This window comes from Narcine bancroftii, chromosome 9 (assembly GCF_036971445.1).
Source record: "Narcine bancroftii isolate sNarBan1 chromosome 9, sNarBan1.hap1, whole genome shotgun sequence".
NCBI classification, from domain to species: Eukaryota; Metazoa; Chordata; class Chondrichthyes; order Torpediniformes; family Narcinidae; genus Narcine; species Narcine bancroftii.
The window spans coordinates 83,743,979-83,763,639 of NC_091477.1; the positions used below are offsets into that span (position 1 = coordinate 83,743,979).

At 42.0% G+C, this 19,661-nt stretch overlaps 1 protein-coding gene and 1 long non-coding RNA gene across 8 annotated transcripts in view; both read right to left on the reverse strand.

Moving 5' to 3' along the window:
* The window catches only part of LOC138742362 (uncharacterized), a 55,282-nt gene extending 50,566 nt beyond the window's left edge, over positions 1 to 4,716 (reverse strand). For 3 of the 4 annotated variants that reach the window (XR_011344110.1, XR_011344109.1, XR_011344108.1), the window contains exon 1: positions 4,626 to 4,716. This is a non-coding gene — a long non-coding RNA (uncharacterized lncRNA). Of the gene's footprint in view, positions 1 to 758; positions 868 to 4,625 lie in introns of all 4 variants that reach the window. The other variant, XR_011344107.1, reaches the window with a different exon arrangement.
* The window catches only part of clstn2a (calsyntenin 2a), a 453,983-nt gene extending 448,837 nt beyond the window's left edge, over positions 1 to 5,146 (reverse strand). For all 4 annotated transcript variants that reach the window (XM_069896652.1, XM_069896653.1, XM_069896654.1 and 1 more), the window contains exon 1: positions 4,724 to 5,146. In XM_069896652.1, coding sequence (XP_069752753.1) covers positions 4,724 to 4,808 — 85 coding nt within the window. In that variant the 5' untranslated portion in view covers positions 4,809 to 5,146. The remainder of the gene's footprint in view (positions 1 to 4,723) is intronic.
* Between the last annotated feature and the right edge of the window lie 14,515 nt (positions 5,147 to 19,661).

Sequence of the window (19,661 nt, forward strand, 5' to 3'; positions counted from 1 at the left end):
CCTCTCCATTTTCAGAGGTCTTCCCCCTTCCCCATTTGTTGGTACCTCCCTCCTATTATTCCTGCCTTTGGAACTGTGCACCTCCCCTGTCCCTCTCCCCCCACCATTTTATTCATATCTTGATGAAGAGCTCAAGCCCAAAATGTTGAAAATATCTCTTAATTTTGCTTTATCTTATCTACAAAGTATTCTGTTGGACCTACTGAATTTCACCAGTTTTGTGTTTTTACTTCAATCACGGTGTCTCTAAACTTTCACGTTTTACTCCTGAGTGCACATTCTCTATCTTGAGGTATCTTAGGGCAGGGATTCCCACGAGTTGGTGCAATATTCAACTCCCCCCCAAAAGGACTTTTCCCCAGCCAAATGGTAATCTCCTATCAATGCAACATTTGGAATAGAGTGTCTATTCTGAAGTTTTTTTTAAATTTAAATCTAGACGTATAGCACGGAAACAGGCTCTTTCAGATCACGAACCCATGTCGCCCAATTAAACCCAATTAACCTACAACCACCGATATATTTGAAGGGTGGGGAGGGGAGGAACTGGAGTCCTTGGGGAAACCCTATGCAGACATGGGGAGAATGTACAAACTCCTTACAGACAGTGTGTTTTTAGTCTGATATTAGACGTGCAAATGACCTAACATGCCATCAAAGCTGATTTAAGTGTAATTAGGGCCTCCACAAAGAGGACAATGAATTGAGAGAGAACAATGAATGGGCTATTTCTGCTACCCTCTCTTATGGATACTTACCATTTTAGCATATTTTATACAGGAGGAATTGGCATTACTTCTCCAGTGCTTTTGAGCCTGATTTGAGGTTTTTAATCTTCAATCTCCGTTCATTTCAGACAGCCAAGACCTGTTTTGGACCACAAGAGGCAATGTGAATTTCATCAACAATGTCTGCCTTTTCTGAAAGGTGGTTGCTGAATTTGGGAAGTGTTCCAATTTCTGGGATTCATGGTGCATTAATTGTTTGTTGGTGGGATGGGTGGGGGGGGGGGGGGAGGTGGTGCTGCATAGAGCATGAATGTTGAGTACAAGGGCCATCTTCTTTCAGGCTTCAGAGAATGAGTGGACCATGTCTTGGAGCTCAGCATCTAAGCATGCACACATTTAAGTTCATCTGTAAAACCAGCTTAATAATTGAGATCTGGTAGAGTCTTTCAAGTTCAACAGTTTTCCATTCATCCTGCAAATTAGTTCCTCTCCCATGAAAATGTTGCTGAAGGATTGAGGAAAAGATCAGGCCAATAATGGAGTACTGCCTGACACCAGCTTGCACAGAGGTCTGACCTTGCACCTGAGGCAATGTTTTTTTCCATGGAGACTAGATCCAAGAAAGATGTTCCACATTCACTCTCCATGTTTGGAAACAATGGTTTTCATGGTCCTTTTTTCTTCTTCTTGGGAGATAGAAATCTTGTGTTTTGGATGAACAAAAGGCGCACCTGATGTGGGGGATCAGTACCCCTGGCTACTAGGGAGGGGAACCTTCCTGCGGCTGAAGGCAGGAAACCTTTCTATGCTCCTGTAATCAGGAAATATCTTACCCAAGATCAGAGTTGCAGATCTCCGTAACCTCTGGCAAGGGCAAGCCACGTGGAAGAGCCGCCTCTTCGGCATTTTGATAACGTTCAAGCTAAAGGGGTGGTTATTTATAACGCAACAATGCTCGTCGCTGGAGACGCGAGAAACGGGGAACGGTGCGGATTTCCAGAAGTCACAGGTCATCCACATTAATTCAACACAAAAGACAAACCTTTTCCTAAACTGGTCGTGTTTATTCATTACCCCGCAGCTTTCGGGAGATTCACCCGTGAGGTTTTGTATGTCAATGTGGCTCAGATGATTCCGCTTGCCCCGGAATTTTATGTTGGCGTTTCTTTTCGCGTACTTTTAATTGCGTTTTTCCAAGAAAGGTCGTGCGCCATCGATCTCACAGGCAGGCAAGGTCGTTGCTAATTATAACTCGAATGAACAAAATCACTCTAATAATCCGCGAAGTTAATGTCTCAGCGAGATGACGAGTTTTTTTAAACTTTTGCCAACATGTCCTGTTGTTAAATCCGGAAGAACTGCTGATACCTGCATCTATAATCAACTGTTCACTACTGGAGCATCCGAGTCCTGTCAACCGGTGTCATTCTGCATAGATCCCCTCCCCTCCCTCCTTCTCCCTTCCCCCTCTCCTCTCCTCTCCCCCTCCTTCTCCCTCCCCCCTCTCCTCTCCTTCTCCCTCCCCCTCCTTCTCCCTCCCCCTCCTTCTCCCTCTCCCTCTCCTCCTCCTTCCCCCTCTCCTCTCCCCCTCCTTCTCCCTCCCCCTCTCCTCTCCCCCTCCCCCTCCTTCTCCCTCCCCCTCTCCTCTCCCCCTCCTTCTCCCTCCCCCTTCTCCTCTCCTTCTCCCTCCCCCTCTCTCTCCCCTCCCCCTCCTTCTCCCTCCCCCCCTTCTCTCTCTGTTGCATCCCATCGGAACTCAAAGCCAGTGCGGCGAATTCTGCCTGGTTTCTGATTTGCAACCACCTTGCAGTTCTCAAGAGGGGAAAATTCGCTCAAGCTGTCGATTTTTTAATAATGCCCCCTCAACATCTGACCCGTTGTAAAGCGAAGTGAAATAAAATTTCGAAACGTACAAACCCATTGACCCATCTCGCTTCGACCATTAAGCCCGCATTGTGTGACCGCGCTCTCTGGGGTAAAAATTGATGCACCTATTTTGTTTTTGGGACTGTGCAGCAGCTTTCAGAGGCGAGACACAAATCATTCCCTCTTCAATTGACTGAAGCAGCGTGGCACTTCCGAGCTGGGATTCCAACCCCGAGACTGGTTATTTGACGATGCGCATTGTCAACCCAACGCTGTGTCAGAGCATCTCCACCTCTTGGTGCTGTTAAAGTTCGCACTTGCCACTTCACCACACCAATCAGATGTTCGTGCAACTCGGAGTAAATCTAATTAGTTACGAACGGTTTTTGAGGTTCAAATACAATCCTTGAAACCATTCAAAGCATCGTCAGCAAATTTAGGGAAATTCGTTCACCTCCACGCATGCTGAATAGGTCAAACCGTGAAATTTAATAAGCAAAGATGAAGATACTGAGCCAAAGTTTTCGGGCTTGAGCTCGGAATTCGGGCTCCTGTCCACATTTCGCTCACTCCTCAAGCCCGAAACGTTGACTCGGTATTTTCTTTAAATCTTTGCTCATTAAAGTGCCCTGATCTGTCGAGTTTACCAGCATTGTGTTTTAGCCACGGTGTCTGCAAACTTTGGTCCTTTATCAGCAAAATTTAAGATTTCCCAACAATTCTAACAACAAAACCGGATTTCCAAAAGTTCTCCCAAACATTGTGTGTCATGTATCTGACGCACACGCGTCCTTATCGCTGTTGCTGGAGTCATTTAAGAATACATTTTACAATGGCACTAAATTAAGTGGTCCAATGAGCACACCATGTGCAAATGTATCTGGTGCATGTTATTCCCAGGTTTTGCGTTATTTACTTCCCTTGTTTTTTTTTTGCAAATCGCTGAAAACTATCTAACTGGTTTGTGCGATAAAAGGACGAGTCTCAAGCAAATTTAACTCATATTCTGGCAGTTTCTTATCGAGGATTTGCAGCTCAGTTCGTGATGGTGCCATTCGTTCCACCAACCCGATTTTTGCTCGTTTCCCGTTTACGCTCACTCTTTGTGACATGGTCGGTATTTTTACCGATCCCAGCGCACCCTGGAGCGAACTTGGGCGCCGACCTGCAGCGCACCGCTGGTCCAATCGGGAGACACACTGGACTGAGTGGGGCCAGGGACTGAACCCACACTTGAACATGGAAGCTCTCCTCGGTCCTTAAACTACGGCGCGTTCCCGTTTTACTCAAGGACATGCATGGATTCGAAACCCACATGGTTCTAAACTCCGCCACCAAAAAAAAATGACGATGGCTGTTTTATTTGGCTGATTTAATCGTCGGTACAGAAATGAGGCCCGGGAGAGGAGAAATACAGGAGTATAACCGTGCCACACAACCTCTCGTTAGGTTATTCCCACAAGTATGTCACAAACCCGAGAAGGGGGGGGGGGGGGGGAAATCATTCAGATCCCAAGAAGAGAATCATTATCCCAAATCACGGGCTCCAGGGCCGCTGCCCTGGATTTGTTCCTCAAATCTCACAAACCCTAATTTCCCTCCAGTGGGTGTATGCGCAGATTTTTAATCGCGATTAGTGTCTCAAATATGTTTTACTTATCGGAAAACGGAAGATGCTTGCAGAAGTGTTCAGTGGGGAGAAAAAAAACTTGTCGGGGTGATAAGCCACCGAGTGCCGGGGTAACAAGCCACCGAGTGCCGGGGTAACAAGCCACCGAGTGCCGGGAAACCGACAAGGCGCCCCGTGACAGCAGTGTATCGAATCACCCCCTGTGCGGAGGTCACGGGAAGGGACTGATGAGACCGACCGTAACATACAATCAACGCGCGTTACGTAAGTTTGAACGTTTCCAGGGAACACTATTTGCAATAAAATATCCCCCGCCCTCCAGAGTTTCACAGCGGGAAGTCGGACCCCCCACAATTACACAGAGGTCTGATCGCCAACTCGCCCCTCTGCAATCGACTGACCACAATTCTTGTTCTTTCTAAAAATCTGGCCAGTCATCTCGGCTCGACTGTTCGGAGCGACTGACTTGGCCCGCTGACGGAGAGCTCTGTCAACCCACCTCTGTTCGCAAGGACGCTACAAAGCCAGACGCTCATCAAAATAAACGAGCTCTCTTTCAGAGCGCATGATATTTTCAGTTGCATCACGGCCACGCGTTGACACTCTCTCTCCCACCCGAGATCCTTCTCGATACGAGAACGGGCGCTGCTCAACGAGATCACTCGGCACCGGCTGATGTTTAAAACCGGCGAGTGTCCGCCGCATTAAAGACAGAGAGAAACACAGCTCAGCGCAGCCCGGGACCAGGGCGACGTCACGGAGAGGAGAACTGGAGATTCATACATATTCATCGCTCACATCAAGTTCCCAACTCCTGTCACTCCCAACCCAGTCAAGAGGGGCAGTCGATGTCTCCTTATTTACTGCAATCCTACTGTCTGCACCGTTACTTTTTCATTCAAACGTGTTTTCTGTCATTTCCACCCCCTTGAAGTCTGTAATTATACTGAGTCGAACCTTCAGACACTTGCCCGCAAAGGCTTCAAGTTTGAAATTGGGACCCAGATTTCTATCTCCGACATTAAGCATTAATCTATTCTTAACGAGCTCGTGTAACGGGTTATACGATTTCACCAACGGGAAGGAATCAAAACGGAGGAAAGTTGATGTCTTTGAATTAGGCTACAACAATTCATATTTGCAAAGAGTCCATTGCTCAGGACGCTTTGGCAAAGGCTTCAGAAGAACGCAAAAAGGGTCAGGAGGCAGATTGACTGAACGCTCCAGTCGGTTTCTGATTAGGTTTCTTTGTTCAGGGATGGGCAAGGCTAGTATTTCCTTCCAATTCCCAATTATTCCTGGGAAGAACGTGAGCCATCATCTTAAACCGCTCCAGTCCGTGTATTGAAGACTGACGGCGTTGTCCGTTACTGCGCTCCTGTCTTGGCATGGGTTGACCTTGTCAACCAGGTTGGGTATTATTTGGAGAACATGTGGGCGATAAAATTCCCTGGTGCATACTGCCTTGTGCTTGAGGGATTCTGTAGTTGATGGGTTGTATTGTCTTACTTCTAGTGATTGCAGCTGTGTTGTCTCGGGAGGTGGCAGATTAAATAGATTGCTTTATCCTCCCTGTTGAGGACTCGTTTGGGATTGGAGTCCTACCCATTCAGACATACTGTATTTCACACGCCCCACACACGACCCTTGGCTTTGTGATGTATCACTTGCTGCAGATTATCCAGCATCTGGCTTGACCTTGTCTGATCCAATTAAGCTTCTGGTCAATGGAGCCAACATCTGAACTCCTTCCTGCCAGGAAATTAGCCTGGGAATTTAAACAATTAAAGTGTTAATGATTGGTGGTTAGACTCTTGTTGATGGTGGTCATTCTGCTTGTAATTAACCAATCAGGGCCTGAAAGTTCTTAAGGTCTTGTTGCATGTGGATACTACAAGGTTTATATGTCAAGTTTAGATGGGACGTTTTGTTTGATAAAACTGCTGGAGATTTTTGAGGGTAGTGGGATCTTTCTTTGGCTTGGCTTCGCGGACGAAGATTTATGGAGGGGGTAAAAAGTCCACGTCAGCTGCAGGCTCGTTTGTGGCTGACAAGTCCGATGCGGGACAGGCAGACACGATTGCAGCGGTTGCAAGGGAAAATTGGTTGGTTGGGGTTGGGTGTTGGGTTTTTCCTCCTTTGCCTTTTGTCAGTGAGGTGGGCTCTGCGGTCTTCTTCAAAGGAGGTTGCTGCCCGCCAAACTGTGAGGCGCCAAGATGCACGGTTTGAGGCGTTATCAGCCCACTGGCGGTGGTCAATGTGGCAGGCACCAAGAGATTTCTTTAGGCAGTCCTTGTACCTTTTCTTTGGTGCACCTCTGTCACGGTGGCCAGTGGAGAGCTCGCCATATAACACGATCTTGGGAAGGCGATGGTCCTCCATTCTGGAGATGTGACCCACCCAGCGCAGCTGGATCTTCAGCAGCGTGGACTCGATGCTGTCGACCTCTGCCATCTCGAGTACTTCGACGTTAGGGATGAAAGCGCTCCAATGGATGTTGAGGATGGAGCGGAGACAACGCTGGTGGAAGCGTTCTAGGAGCCGTAGGTGGTGCCGGTAGAGGACCCATGATTCGGAGCCGAACAGGAGTGTGGGTATGACAACGGCTCTGTATACACTTATCTTTGTGAGGTTTTTCAGTTGGTTGTTTTTCCAGACTCTTTTGTGTAGTCTTCCAAAGGCGCTATTTGCCTTGGCGAGTCTGTTGTCTATCTCATTGTCGATCCTTGCATCTGATGAAATGGTGCAGCCGAGATAGGTAAACTGGTTGACCGTTTTGAGTTTTGTGTGCCCGATGGAGATGTGGGGGGGCTGGTAGTCATGGTGGGGAGCTAGCTGATGGAGGACCTCAGTTTTCTTCAGGCTGACTTCCAGGCCAAACATTTTGGCAGTTTCCGCAAAGCAGGACGTCAAGCGCTGAAGAGCTGGCTCTGAATGGGCAACTAAAGCGGCATCATCTGCAAAGAGTAGTTCACGGACAAGTTTCTCTTGTGTCTTGGTGTGAGCTTGCAGGCGCCTCAGATTGAAGAGACTGCCATCCGTGCGGTACCGGATGTAAACAGCGTCTTCATTGTTGGGGTCTTTCATGGCTTGGTTCAGCATCATGCTGAAGAAGATTGAAGTGGGATAGATAATGAGATAGAACCAGTGTCGATTGATTATCAGATAGATTTTGATAAAGACCCTATAAAAGTAAAACACAGTACATTGGGGGTTCTGTGTGATAGGGATTGAAAATTGGTTGATAGAAAAGAAACTTAGAATAAGAAAGAAAAAATCTTTGCTGGGTTGTGAGGTGGTAATTCATGAATTCTTTGGGCTCAGCTATTCATAAGACAATCATTTGTATGATTGAACCAAATATAATAGTTCAAAGTGTGCAGATGACACTAAACTAGATGGGATTATGATCGGTGACAGCGATGTAAAGAGGCTTGAGGAGGTTGTATAAACTTCAAAGTTCAGATTTATTGTCAAAGGACATCATACATGAAATCACAAGCACCCCTGAATTTCTACTTATTGGTAATGCTAAAAACTGTACTTAAGATACATATACAAAAAAGAGAAATGTCAACAAAGAAAGAAATGTAAACAAACTGTGCAATGCAGAAGAAAAAAATAAATATGCAGTAATAAATAAGGTGCAAAGTAAGAGTCCTCAAATGAGTCTCTGAGTTTGTTGTTTTGGGTCTGATGATGGAAGGGTAGCAAATGTTCCTGAACCTTGTGATAAGAGACTTGTTTGCTGATGGCAGCAGTGATAACAGAGCCTGTCCTGGATGGTATGGATCCTACTGCTCTCCAATGGCAGTGTTGCCTGTAGATTTTCTTGAAGGTGGGGAGAGTTTTGCATGTGATGTTCTGGTGTGTGTCCAATACCTTTTGCAGGGCTTTCTGCTCAGAAGTATTGGTGCCCCCACACCAGGCCATGATACAGCCAGTCAGCATACTTTGTACTACACATCTGTAGACGTTTACCAAGGTTTCTGATGTCATAGCAAATCTTCACAAGCTCTTGAGGAAGAAGCTGACAGGCTCTCTTTACGATGACAGTATGTTATGTCCATGGAAGGTTCTCCAAGATAGTGACTCCTACGAATTTAACATAGACAAATATAAAGTTAGGAAGAACAGAGTGGTGGTATAAACTTCGACAAATTTAAAGTTAAGAAGAGCTTATAGATAGTATATTATTCAAATAGAATTAGATTGGGGAGTGTTGATGTACAATGGTATTTAAATGTCCTGGTACACCAGTCAATGAAAACAATCAGATACAGTTACATGTACAAACGGTAATATTGATCTTCATAGCAAGAAGATTTGAGTGGAGAGGCAAGCATCTCCTTGCTCCAGAACCTTAGTGGGACCACATATGGAATAACTATGCATAGTTTCCTTGCATGAATATACTTATCATGAAAAGTGTTCAACAAATGTTCACCAGACTGATTCCTGGACTGCATGATAAGATATTAAATTCACTAGTGTTGTGAGTGAGGAAACAGGTTTGGTAAGTCTCAAAGGCAAGGACTCTGAACACAGTTTCGATGTAGGGAAGGATTTTATTTACAGAAGACAACTGATGCAGAACACACACACACACACACACACACACACACACACACACACACACACACACACACACAATGAACTGGTACATACAATGATCAGGAAAAATCACTACGATGTCCCCCTCTCCACCCGACTCAGTGCAGGCACGGCTCTATGCGACAAGGGACACTAATTAAATGCTCCCAACCCTTTTTACAGTGCACATCTTACCAACAGTTTCTCTAGCACCCTTCCACATTTCTAGGCCTGGCGTGAAGCAGGGTGGTCCCAAGGGGGCAAAAGAGGGAAAACAAAGAGCACGTGGCCCCTTTATAGTGCTGGAGGGACAAGCCCACATCATTTACTGGGGGCCGAGAGCTAAGTGGCAGGAGGGTTAACCTAATTACAACAGCCAATGGCCCAAGGCCAAGTACAGACAGCCTGGAGAGAGGAGTCCAGGTAATTTACAAGTGACCAACAGCAAGGTGTGCACTAATGGGTGGGATGGAACCAAACCTTGTTTGGCAGCTGGTGTGTCCTCTGACTAGGTAGGGAGCAGCATTGTTACATGACAGCCACAGCCATTCCCAATACAACTAGGTTATTGGAAGAATAGTGATTTAATTGAAGAGAGCAGGCAGCACCAGTCACTGCAGATGTTGGGGGGGGAGGGGGGGAATGTTTATCTTGGGCAAAGTACAGTAAAACTTCTGGTATCTGGCATCTATAGGAATTGGTAGATGCCCGATAAGTGTATTTTCTGCTTGCTTGAAACTTACTCTTACAATGGCTAACTAATACACCTGCATTAAGAATAAACAGTTTAAAAGACAAAAATACTATACTGTACTTGCACTGAACAAACTTAACTTGCATGAATATATAAACATTAAAGCACTTTACTTTATTTTCAATAACATTCTTTAAAAACATTTAACTGTCGTTGCATCTGGAGGTTTCTTCCCCTCCATGGAGCCACCCATGAGATTAATAATAACATAATGAATAATTAGCCCTCCCCCCCCCCCAACAAAGTTTACAGATAAAGCCTCTGACTGGGGCGACTCTTACTAAGCAGGAATAAGGAGACACTTTAATAGAGTCACCCCAATGGCAAATGGCATTAACGAACACTTCATCCTGGGTGACGCCATTGCTGTTTCACATAACTTTATTCGAACAGCTGCAAAGAGGAAAGCACGATCAAGACATGCCACTGCCTGAATATTTGCTCCTATTTTCACCAAAGTTTTATATGTTAATTCAGAGAACATTACTTATACAATTTTAAACTTGCATATTTTTAACCTATTATTTTATTTTTTAAAATTCCTTTATGTTTTTACCAGTTGCTTGAGGCTACCAGTGGCTTGAATTCTGGATACCTGGTGTTTTACTGTATGTTAAATGATGGAGGAAGGTCACAGTCTCAGGAGATTTAAGAGCAAAATGGGAAAAATAAAATTATTATCTTTGAGGGTGAATAACCTATAAAATTTTCTATTTCAATGGGTTTTAGAGACTAAGTCTACAACCTCCACAGGAAGACTTTAAGCAAGCACTGGAGGACCTCCATGCTATGATCAATACACATCATATGGTGTATCCTGATAACTCTTTTGTCATTACTAGGTCTTCAATCAGGTTAGTTTAAAGAAGGTACTCCCAAACAAACACCAGCACATCTTCTGCAACAATGGGAGGAGAAGGGGTGGGTTACTTGGGGGGAGGGTTGATGTTCAAACACTGCTGTACTTCCATCAAGAATGCCTGCTGCTCGATGCTACGCTCACACTTTCAAAAGGTGGATCACCTGACTATGCTTCACTTTTCTGCATTGAGGCAGAAGACCATTGCGCAAGTAGAGAATACTGAACAGGGGTGGTCTGCATGAGGTGGGGGGCGTACAGAAGAACGGCTTTGTGAGTTTCTGGAAACAGTAGATTGGACTATGTAAAAGGACTCTATGGTGAACCTGAATTAAAATTCCACATTTGCAGAAAATGTTTAGTTGGGTTACATTTAAGGGTATCAGCCACCACACTATTGGAAGGACATAGTTAATCTAGTGAAGGTTCACCGGGATGTTCCCCGATCAGAGGGTTTGATCTATCATTTTAAAAAAAGACATAATTTTAATTATTGAATATGCTAGATATGTTTTTTATGCTGTGAAGGATACTGAGATGTGGCATGTTAGAGAGTTACAAAATTATTAGTGGGAAAGATAAAGTAGATAACCATTGTCAGTGGGAGGAGATGATGGGGTATTCAAAGCCAGAAAGTGTAGGTTTAAGGTGAAAGGGAGGTTTGTAGAGGCAGGAACAGCACATTTAAGCAACTTCTTGACAGATGTTTGAATGAACAAGATAAGGAGGTACATGGAATTAATGCATGCAAATAGGATCATTATGGATAGGCATGATTGTCAGGGTTGAAGAGCCTTTTTCACTCCATTTCATCAAACATAAAAACTGGAAAAGCACCCTAAACTGAAGGAAAAATGAAACTTGAAAATTTAACCCTAATTAAGAGGTGACAAGTTGTCAAGGAAAATAATTCTACTGCCAATTATGGACACAATGCCTCATGCAAATAAATAAAGTCCAGATCTCACCTCTGACTAAATGACCTATTAACTACTAAAACTTGGGTCTCACAGGACCACCAGAATTTATAGAAAAATCCTATACTTGCATTGCATGTAGCATGACATCATGCTCCAGTTTGTATGTTAATGAATTACCTTTGCCTTATTTTGAGTGTCATAATTATTTAACAGCAAGTTACAGCACATATAAAAATCATGATCTTATATATTTTACTGTATCAAACATTCTGAACTGAGTCAACATGAGTATGGATTTAAGAAAGGAGTATAAATGTAATGAGAAGAGAATTAAGATCAGCTGTGTTTGTTTCTATGTTTGAAACTTAGCTTCTGAAAACTCAAATCGCATGTACTCCAGATACTGACAAATATCAAAGATCCTACGATAATATTTTTCAAAGCAGAACCTATTTTGCATTTATTGCAATGATTCCATGGTTATTAACTAACTACTCTCTGTATTTGGAGACAGAGGGAAGAACTGGATAATTAACATACATTCTGTATTCACTCTGTATTTATCAAGCAGAACTAATCCATAGGTTAAGTTTTCAGTGCTCCTGTATCTTTAAAAGGATAATGAATTGTTCAATATCATGAGTGTTAATCAAGAAGCACCAAAGAAAAAGACAAGTCATCTTAAATGTATCAGAAATTGCCTCTAAGAACATTTAAAAATGTCACCTCATTAAATCATACTGCTGTAATGTTATTTGTCAGTCTGATTTTGAAGGATGTACTCCCTTACCCTGTGATCAAATGAGGCTTTTCATCAGTGATGGCCTGAAGACACATTTTCTTAAGGAGAGGGGGATACATTGTGGAGGATATCATTTACTATAAGACCAGGAAGAGACAGTTTTCATTCAACTGGCCTATACCTCCAAAAAGGTAATTAGTCCAAATATTTTCTCTCCGCCAAATAAAATTTTAGAAGGCTTGGACAGCTTTTGTGAATTTGCACTATTCTATAGATTGTTGCATCTTCTTTAAATAATCTTCATTAAATAATTGAGACAACATTTTTGAATTTAAAAATACGTATTTAGTGGATGATTATCTCAGACAGATAAATGACCTCCAAATTTATTAATATTTCAAACTTATTTCTCAAATTTTATTTGATTTAGCAAAACAATTTAAAACCACCATGGATACAACCCCATCCCAAGAGAATTGCTAATGTGTAGATCTGGAGAAAATTGAGAAGTTTTATTATTTCAACTACACAGATAGTATAATAGCAAACCACCTATTTACTTAGCTGGTGGATGAGAAATAAATAGAATAAAATTCATTTTTTAAATCTCCAATATTCATGGCCTTCCAAAGTGAATCTCAATGGAAATATTGCCATCTGATTGATGTTGCACCATTTTCAACTAACCTACTTTTAGCAGTTTTGCATTTTGAGGATATTTAACAATGGGAAGAAACAGTTGTCTAAAAAATGGTAAGGAAACCTTTTCATCCAAGTTTTAATTTGCTTGGTTTAAGTGTAATGAATATGTGTGTTTTGTTTCATGTTTTAATTTGAAAAAGTTAATAATTTTGCCTTGTTCTTTACATTTAGAAATGCTTATAAACTTTAATAATTATTTAGGTTAGATCAGAAGCTTCTCAGACTGTAAGAATGGAGAATCAGTGTACTCAGTACATTAGGTTTTGCAGATTAGTCAAAAGCTCATACCCTGGAGTGCGCTAGAAGTCTCGTCTGAGGGCAGACAAGCAGTGAGCTATCTAGTTGGTCGTGTAACATTTGGGTTTTCTACAATTTTATTAGTTTAGACATAGTTGTCTCAAAATTGAATTGCACAAATTGATTTTTTTTTGTTTCCAGAGATGTGTATTTCAATATCTATATAACCTTGAATATATCATGGTGAGAAATCATTTTCAGATGAAATTGCACCTGGACACATCTGGTTCAAGTACATATTACCTCCTCTGACCTTTTCCTAGTATCAGACACATATCTAATAATGTTATTGTACAACACAAACTGGAGTAAAATACGAATGTCTGCAGACACAGCGACTGAAGAAAAAGTACAAAACTCGGCAGGTCAAAAAGATAAAAATACATAATCAATGTTTTGGGCTTGAGCACTTCATCAATGTATGAGCAAAATGTAGGCAAGTGTCAGAACAAATCCTCCAAGATAGCTCGAGGAAGTTCTGTTGCAGTGAATGGCCAGACCAAGCTTTGATTCAAGGAATGCCCTTTCCGCACTTCATGGCACATATCTGCTAGATGACCATTGGCCCTATGAAAGGGTTGGTCCGCCCTTTGACAGGTCTTGTTTTTCATCCTGCAGGGTGTCTAACTACCCTCCGCACCAGGCACCTGACCATGCAAGAGGTAGTAGTGCGTTTCACGGTACCCATTGGAGAGTGCAGAGATGGAATATTAGGTTTTGCTCCTCCAATTTACATGTTTCCTTAGTTTGGCAGTACACAAGGATATGAACAGACATGTCATCACAGAAGCTATCCCTTTTTTCCTTGTTTTCTGTTGTGCCCTCCCTCCTTTATCCACCTATTACCTCCTGCCAATGGGACTGTGCTCCTCCCCTGCCCCTCCCCCTCATCATTTCATTCAACATTACATTGTGTTCATACCTTGATGAAGGACTCAAGCCCAAAACATTCATTATGTATCTTTATCTTTGCTATATTAAGTGAGCTGTTTGACCTGCTGAGTTTCTCCAGGATTGTGTTTTAACATAAACTGGAGACTGAGAAAACAGCTGTCATTTTTCAGACAAAAATAAAGGAACACAACCTGCCATATTTTCCACTTAAATGCTATTTTGAGTGTTGCCTGGCTTACACTGGGCAATGTGCAAGCCCAAATACTTGTGTGTGTGTGTGTGTGTGTGTGTGTGTGTGTGTGTGTGTGTGTGTGTGTGTGTGTGTGTGTGTGTGTGTGTGTGTGTGTGTGTGTGTGTGTGTGTGTGTGTGTGTGTGTGTGTGTGTGTGTGTGCATATTTAGCTCATCCATCTATAATAATAATGTGGACATTTTTTAATGCCTACCAGGGTATATCTGCACAGAAGGCATAGCAGTTAGTGGCATGCCTTTACAGTGCCAGTGATTGGGACAGGGGTTTGAATCCCACAATGACTGTAAGGATTTAGTATGTTCTTCCAGTGTCTGCACAAGTTTTCCCTGGAGGCTATGGTTTCCTCCCAGCATTTGAAATGTACAAAGGGTGTAGGTTAATTGGGTGCAATTTGGACAGCATGGACTGGTGGGCCAAAATGGCCTGTTACTGTGCTGTATCTCTAAATTTAAACTAAAATTTAAGTTGCATCACAGAGAATTTGCTCGCAACTGTAATAAATTAGGTGATTATTAGTTAATAATCAACAGCTCATAACAGAACTCACCTTTTGGAATGAATATTACCATAACATGGTATCATACTTGATTATTGTGTCTTTTTAATGGGACCCAATTTGACCGCAATGTAACAGTTAACAACTTATTAGGGCATCAGAAATTGTAAAATTCTGGGCAAGTGTAATTGTGAAACAATTGTCTATTCTTGTTCATTTGTTTCATAAGTGGATAGCATTGCAAAATGACACAGACATGGCAGCTTGCCTCAAAATGGTACTTTGAGTCATCCCTTTTTATCCAAAGGTTTTCTCACAAGTGAATATACCAATGTGCACCTTTCTTGCTTGGTCATTCAAAAAGAATAACTGTCTCTTGCAGCCTCATTTGAAGTTTACTTATTGATTAAAATTGGAAGTTCTTTCCCTCCTCAATTCTTTTGCATTCTCTTGCAGAACATTCCATGAAATTATTGGTTGTGCTTCAGAAATTGTTTCTCCATTGAAGGGACTTTCAGAATCTTTTCACACATAGTGTAATGACTATTTTCCTTAATAATCGCTTGGAGGATATCATAATATTGTTGTTGTCTATGACTCATCCAAACAAATCCACACTAAAGTTAAGTTCAGTTTTCTTCCAAGTTTATTAAATATTGTTAATGATATTATCTGTCGTTAAACATTATTACAAGCCATTAAACGTTCTTATACAGTGCTAAAACTTTGTTAGACAGTCAATGAAAAAAATCAGAACATTCCAATTCCTTACCATTTCATACAACAAATGAACTAAACTAACATATGTAATCTCTCTTACATGCCATAAGACCTTGGCTCAAAGATGATGCTTGGAGACACTCAAAGAAAATGTAAACAACATCTTGAAAACTACAAACAGAATTTGCTTACAAGCGTGAAATACATTTGACCCCTTAAAATACTAGCCCCCTAATTATTATGTTTAAAAGTTAATAATTAATATCACAAAGTACATAGTACATAGTAGTATATCAATTAAATTTCTAAAGAAAATTAAAGTCAATTATCAAGGCTTTTTGGCTCTTGTAAAAGACAGGTTTTGGTAATTGGTCTGTTCAGAAAGCTATTGCTAGTCTTGATCTGAACTTGACATACAAGTCCTCCTCTGTCCTAGACGGTTTCAACAATCTTCCCCGTCAACCAAGAATGCTGAAGTGCTAAATGGTCCATGATGATCATGACATCCCCAGCCATGATATTGTGCCTGATCTTAGACCATTTCTGTCTCTCCTGCAACAGTGGAAAATATTATTTCACCCCTCTTTACCAGAACAAATCTGATATAAATTGCACCTGCTTCTACCTGTGGCATCCATCTATATCTTCCTTCTGAAACTGCCCCGGTGGCAATGAAGGCTTAGACTTAAGAAGCAAAAGGTGATTCGGGGTAAGTGCTTCAAGATCATTTGGATCTGTGGAAGTCTTAGTGATTGGACAACTGTTGTGGATTGCTTTAACTTTCGAAGACCCTCCTCATTAAGATTTTGTCCATCTAGGATGGAATTGAGAACCTTTTGCACTGATCTAATCAATCTTTCCCATACACCTCCATGGTGTGAGCCAGAAGGGGGTTGGACGATCCAAAAAGATTCCTTTCTGGAGTAGAACATCAGGAATCTGATCCTGATTCCAGTCCATAAGAACTTTCTTTAACTTGTGTTGAACTCCCACAAAATTAGAACCATTGTCAGGTTGTAGTTCTTTTACTTGATCACCCTGGGCAATCAAAAGTCAAAGGGCATTAATGAAGGAGCCTGTATCAAATGATGATGCCACTTCAATGTGAATTGCTCTCATGGCTAAACATGTGAAAATTACACCATAGCATTTCACGACACTCCTTCCATGCTTTACTTCAAAAGGTCCAAAATAATCAACTCAAACAAATGTCAATAGAGGTTCATCTGGAGAGACTCTATCCAGGGGTAAATTTGCCATCTGCTGTTGTCCCAGAGAAGTATTTACATGCCAACAAACAACACATTTCGACATATTTTTTTTTAATCAACCCAGTGGCACTAGGAATCCACTATGGCCCATCTCTTTATGAATATGCCAAAGAATCAAATCAGACATGTAAAGATCCTTGGCATGTATGACAGAATGTTTCACCTTTTCTGGCATTACTGCTTTACTAAGTTGCTCCCCTTCCAACCCCTCCCCCCACCCCCCCACTCTTAATACACCATTCTCCAGAATGGGGTTGAGTTTATGAATGTGGCTTGTCCTTTTAACATTCATTCTCTTTCTCAGACTTGAAATTTCATCGACAAATCTCTTCCTCTGGCAAAAGCAGATTATATTCATCTCAGTATTAATCAATTCTTCAACTGTGAGAGCTCCCTTTCCTTGAGTTTCCAGACCACCTGTTTCTTTTTGTGGTAGATCTTTTTGATGGATGTTATCCGATTGAAATTGAGCAGAAACATCGCTTGTTTGTTTGTCTGTCTGCTATGATTCAGAGACCATATTTTAAATCTGAGCATTCATGCTGTGGCCTTTTTCAAATGATTCCAGGATGAGACGTAATGGATTAAGTGGGTAACTGTATCCATTTGTTCAGACATTGTCTGAACAGCATTTACAGTCTTACTTCAGGGTCCTCTGGTAAAATTTCTTTTAATTTATCAGAATTTTGAGGCCACTCCTTTTGAGGCTGTATAAGAAATCGAGGCCCAGACACCAACATTTCATTCTTCAGAAAAGGCGACTTTCAAACCTTGGGAAGCCAGGCCAGCAGGATTGGTAACTGCCTTGACATATCTCCACTATATTGGATGTGAGACTTTATTAATTTCAGTGATTCTGTTAGCCACAAAAGTTCAAAACCTTGTCGTTTTATTGTTGATGTATTTGATCATAGAGGTGCTATCAGTCCAAAAAATGGAATTTGTTAGTTTCATCTGCAACTCTTTTTTCAACATTGTGTCCATTCTGCTCACCATGGTAGCAATCATCAACTCCATTTGTGGGATAGTGACTGGTTTCAATGGAGCTATTTTGGCCTTTCCCATTACAAATCCACAATGTTCCTGATCCTTGTTATCGTGCAGTAATAGGTAACTAACAATTCCATAACCATTTTCATGCATCAGATGTTACATTTCCAAAATTTGTGGTTTTGAAGCAACTGTTAATCTTGAAGTCTTCCAGCATATGAAGATCCTGAATCCAACATGTCCATTCTTGCACAATGGATTCTGGTATTTCATCATCCCAAACAATCTTTTTCCTACACAAAGCTTGCAGGATCTTAATGGCAGTCAGGACAACTGGTGCCAATATTCCTTGAGGACCTGACCATAGATTCCTATCAATGTACTGGTCAAATCAGACCCTGTAAGAGCTGAGAGTGAAACTCATCGAAAGGTTGCTCCACAGTCAAATGCCCCTTGAAATTTTTTCTTCTGTGGATGAAAAGCCCCATGATGTGGTAAGTCCCTTTTTTTGCCATTATTATGTTCCAAAATATTATCTGGTACTTTCTCTGTATAACCTTTAAATATCATGTCAGATATGCATTTGGTGTAATCTGAATGCAAGGAAAAATCTTTCTGAAATCTTCTCTCTAAATTCAGTGTACATTGTTTGACAACACTTCTATTATCAGGCATGCATATTTCTCTTTCTTTTAAAAGTAATCCAATGCAATAATGATAATTAACTAGCTTGACAGATTTTGTTACCTATTCTAAGAACTGCTCATCTTCCTTTGAGGTGAAAAATGATGTGGTGGCAAAAAAGACTGCTTCTCCTCCGAATGATCAGGTGCTGTGTCATATGAGGAGTGTTAAGCAAGGTGATGTTCAGGAGAGCTCAGGGGATGTGTGCCTCAGCTGGCAGATGTTCTCACTGACATTTTTAACATCTCTTTGAGCAGCGCCATGGTTCCAATGTGCCAAATTAGTCATCAGTGTCCTGCCTCAATAACTATCGCCCTGTCACACACACATCTTCCATCATGAAGTGTTTCAAAAGTCTCATCATGGGGAACATCAAGCTTCTGCTGCCCCTCCTCACTGGACCCCCTGCAGTTAGCATACAGATCCAATGCTCTACAGATGAAGCCATCACCACCACCCTCCATCTAGCCCTCACCCCCCTGGAAAATAAAGACACTAATGTTCAAATGTTGTCTATTGAATTCAGTTTGGCATTCAACACAATCATACCATAATACCTGATAAAGAGGTTGAGCCTGCTAGGCCTAAACACCACCTTCTGCAATTGGTTTCTTGACTTTGTGACAGGGAGACCTCAGTCAGTCGGGATCAGAAACAGCACTTTTAAGACCATTACACTGAGTATGGGGCCCACCAGGGCTGCTTGTTTAGTCTATTGCTGTTCGCTCTGCTGACTCATGACTGTGCAGCTAAACACAGCTCAAACCCCACATCATCAAGTTCGCTGGTGACATGACTGTGATGGGTCTTATCAGCAAGAATGATGAGTCAGCATTCAGAGATGAAGTGCGGTCGCTAATGAACTGGTGCAGAGCCAACAACCTGCATCTGAATGTTAATTAAAAAAAAGATGTTGTTGACTTCAGGAGGGCCTGGATGGATCACCCTCTGCTAACCATTGACAGCTCTACCATAGAGAGTATCAAGAGTACCAAGTTTCTTGGTGTTACTTGGCAGAGAATCTTATTAGGTCCCTCAACACCAGCTCCATAGTCAAGAAATCTCAGCATTGCCTCTACTTCCTGCAAAGTTCATCTCCCACCCTCCACCTCACTACGTTCTACAGAGGATGTATTGTGAGCATCCTGAGCAATTGCATCACTGCCTGGTTTGTAAACGGTATCATCTCAGACCATAATACCCTGCAGAAGATAGTGGAGTTAGCAGAGAAGATTACTGGGGCCTCTTTTCCTACCATGAGAG